Source organism: Corapipo altera, unplaced genomic scaffold (assembly GCF_003945725.1).
Source record: "Corapipo altera isolate COAL_440 unplaced genomic scaffold, ASM394572v1 57547, whole genome shotgun sequence".
In the NCBI taxonomy this organism is placed as follows: domain Eukaryota; kingdom Metazoa; phylum Chordata; class Aves; order Passeriformes; family Pipridae; genus Corapipo; species Corapipo altera.
The window spans coordinates 1386-2902 of record NW_020888433.1 but is presented as its reverse complement, the minus strand read 5'-3'; the positions used below and the strand labels follow the sequence as shown (position 1 = coordinate 2902).

At 64.7% G+C, this 1517-nt stretch overlaps 1 protein-coding gene across 1 annotated transcript in view; it reads left to right on the top strand.

Moving 5' to 3' along the window:
- Positions 1-47: 47 nt before the first annotated feature.
- The window catches only part of LOC113941959 (basic proline-rich protein-like), a gene marked incomplete at both ends in the record, with an annotated part of 2637 nt that continues 1167 nt past the window's right edge, over positions 48-1517 (top strand). Inside the window, 2 exons of the mRNA XM_027633091.1 lie at positions 48-561; positions 1054-1123. Coding sequence (XP_027488892.1) covers positions 48-561; positions 1054-1123 — 584 coding nt within the window. The remainder of the gene's footprint in view (positions 562-1053; positions 1124-1517) is intronic.

Sequence of the window (1517 nt, the reverse complement as noted above, 5' to 3'; positions counted from 1 at the left end):
GATGACCCCTCTATAGGTGACCCCTCTATAGGTGCTCCCCCCAGCAGTGCTGCCCTCCTCCGCCGTCCTCCTCCCCGGCAGGGGGCGCTCTCCCGCGCGCCTCTCGCCGCTCTCCCTGACGTCACTTCCGCCACCTCTCCTCCGCCCTCACTTCCGCCGCCGCCGAGCCCGGGAAAACCGCGCGCGCTCGGGCCGGTCCCGCTTCCGCTTCCGGAGGCGCTTCCGTTTCCGGCGGCGGCAGCGGCTCCTCAGGACGGGCCCGGGGCCGTTCCTGGGACCCGGGGCCGTTCCTGGGTCGCTCGGTCCTTTCTCCGGCCCGAGGTTGTCCCTGGGGCTCGGAGCCATTCCTCGGTCCCCCCGCGGGCTCGGGGCCTTCGCTCAGCTCCCCCCGCGGGCCCGGGGCCGTTCCTGGGCCCCGGCGCCGTCCCGCAGCCCTCCGTCGCTGTGTCCGGTTCGCCGCCGCTCCGCCGCCGCATGAGGATGGAGCGGGCCCGGGACGCGGCGCGGCCCGAGCGCGGCCCCGCCTTCGGGCCCTTCCCGAGGGACCCCTCGGACAGGAAGGTGCGGGGCCCCTCCTCCCTTTTCCTGGGGGAATCCCGGCGGTATCCCGGGAGTTGGGGGGAGGGAGCGGGAAACGCGTTTGTTAAAGCCGCAAGACTTGAGGGACGCGGAGCCGGACGGCTCCGAACCGGTCATTCCGGGGGTGGGGAATCCTCGAGAATTTTGCTTCAGCCTTCGGGGAGTTCTGCTCCAGCCTCTCGGCGCCCTGTCAGGGAGGAATTCCTTCCCAAAATCCCACCTAAATATCCCCTTTCCCAGGTGGAAGCCCCTCACCCTTCGGCCCATCACTCCTTGTCCCAAGTGCCTCTTGGTGCCCCCGGGAAGGGAAAACCCCCTTGAAAGGTCGCTCCCAACCCAAACTGTTCCCTGATCCCACGGAAATAAACAGGTGGGAACGCAGAAAAAGCTGCTCAAGGCTGTTCTTTAGGATCGATCCCGTTCTTTAGGGTTCAGGGCTGAGCCCACACCCAAACCTCTGCTCTTCTCCCACAGTTTTTGCCCCCCAAGAGCTTCTCCTGCCCCTCTGGAAGTGCCTCCTGTGCCCTCGGCTTCACCCCCCCAGGTGAGAGGGGCAGCTCCTGGGGGGAGGGGGCTGCTTTGCCGGGGGGTTCCTGCCTTCTCCTGAGTGTCCCTGTGTGTTTCCCTGCAAAGTGTCCCCTTGTTTCCCTGAGTGTCTCTCAGTGTTTCCCTGAGTGTCCCTGAATTTCCCGAAGTGTCCCTCCTTTCCCTGAGTGTTTCCCTGAGTTTTCCTGAGTGTCCCTTGTCTCCCTGTGTTTCCCTGAGTGTTTTCCTGAATGTCCCTGAGTGTCCCTCCTTTCTCTGAGTCTTTTCCTGAGTTTCCCTGAGTGTCCCTCCTTTCCCTGTGTCCCTGAGTTTCCCTCCTTTCTCTGAGTCTTTCCCTGAGCGTTGCTCCTTTCCCTGAGTGTCTCTGAGTGTCCCTCCTTTCCCTGAGTGTC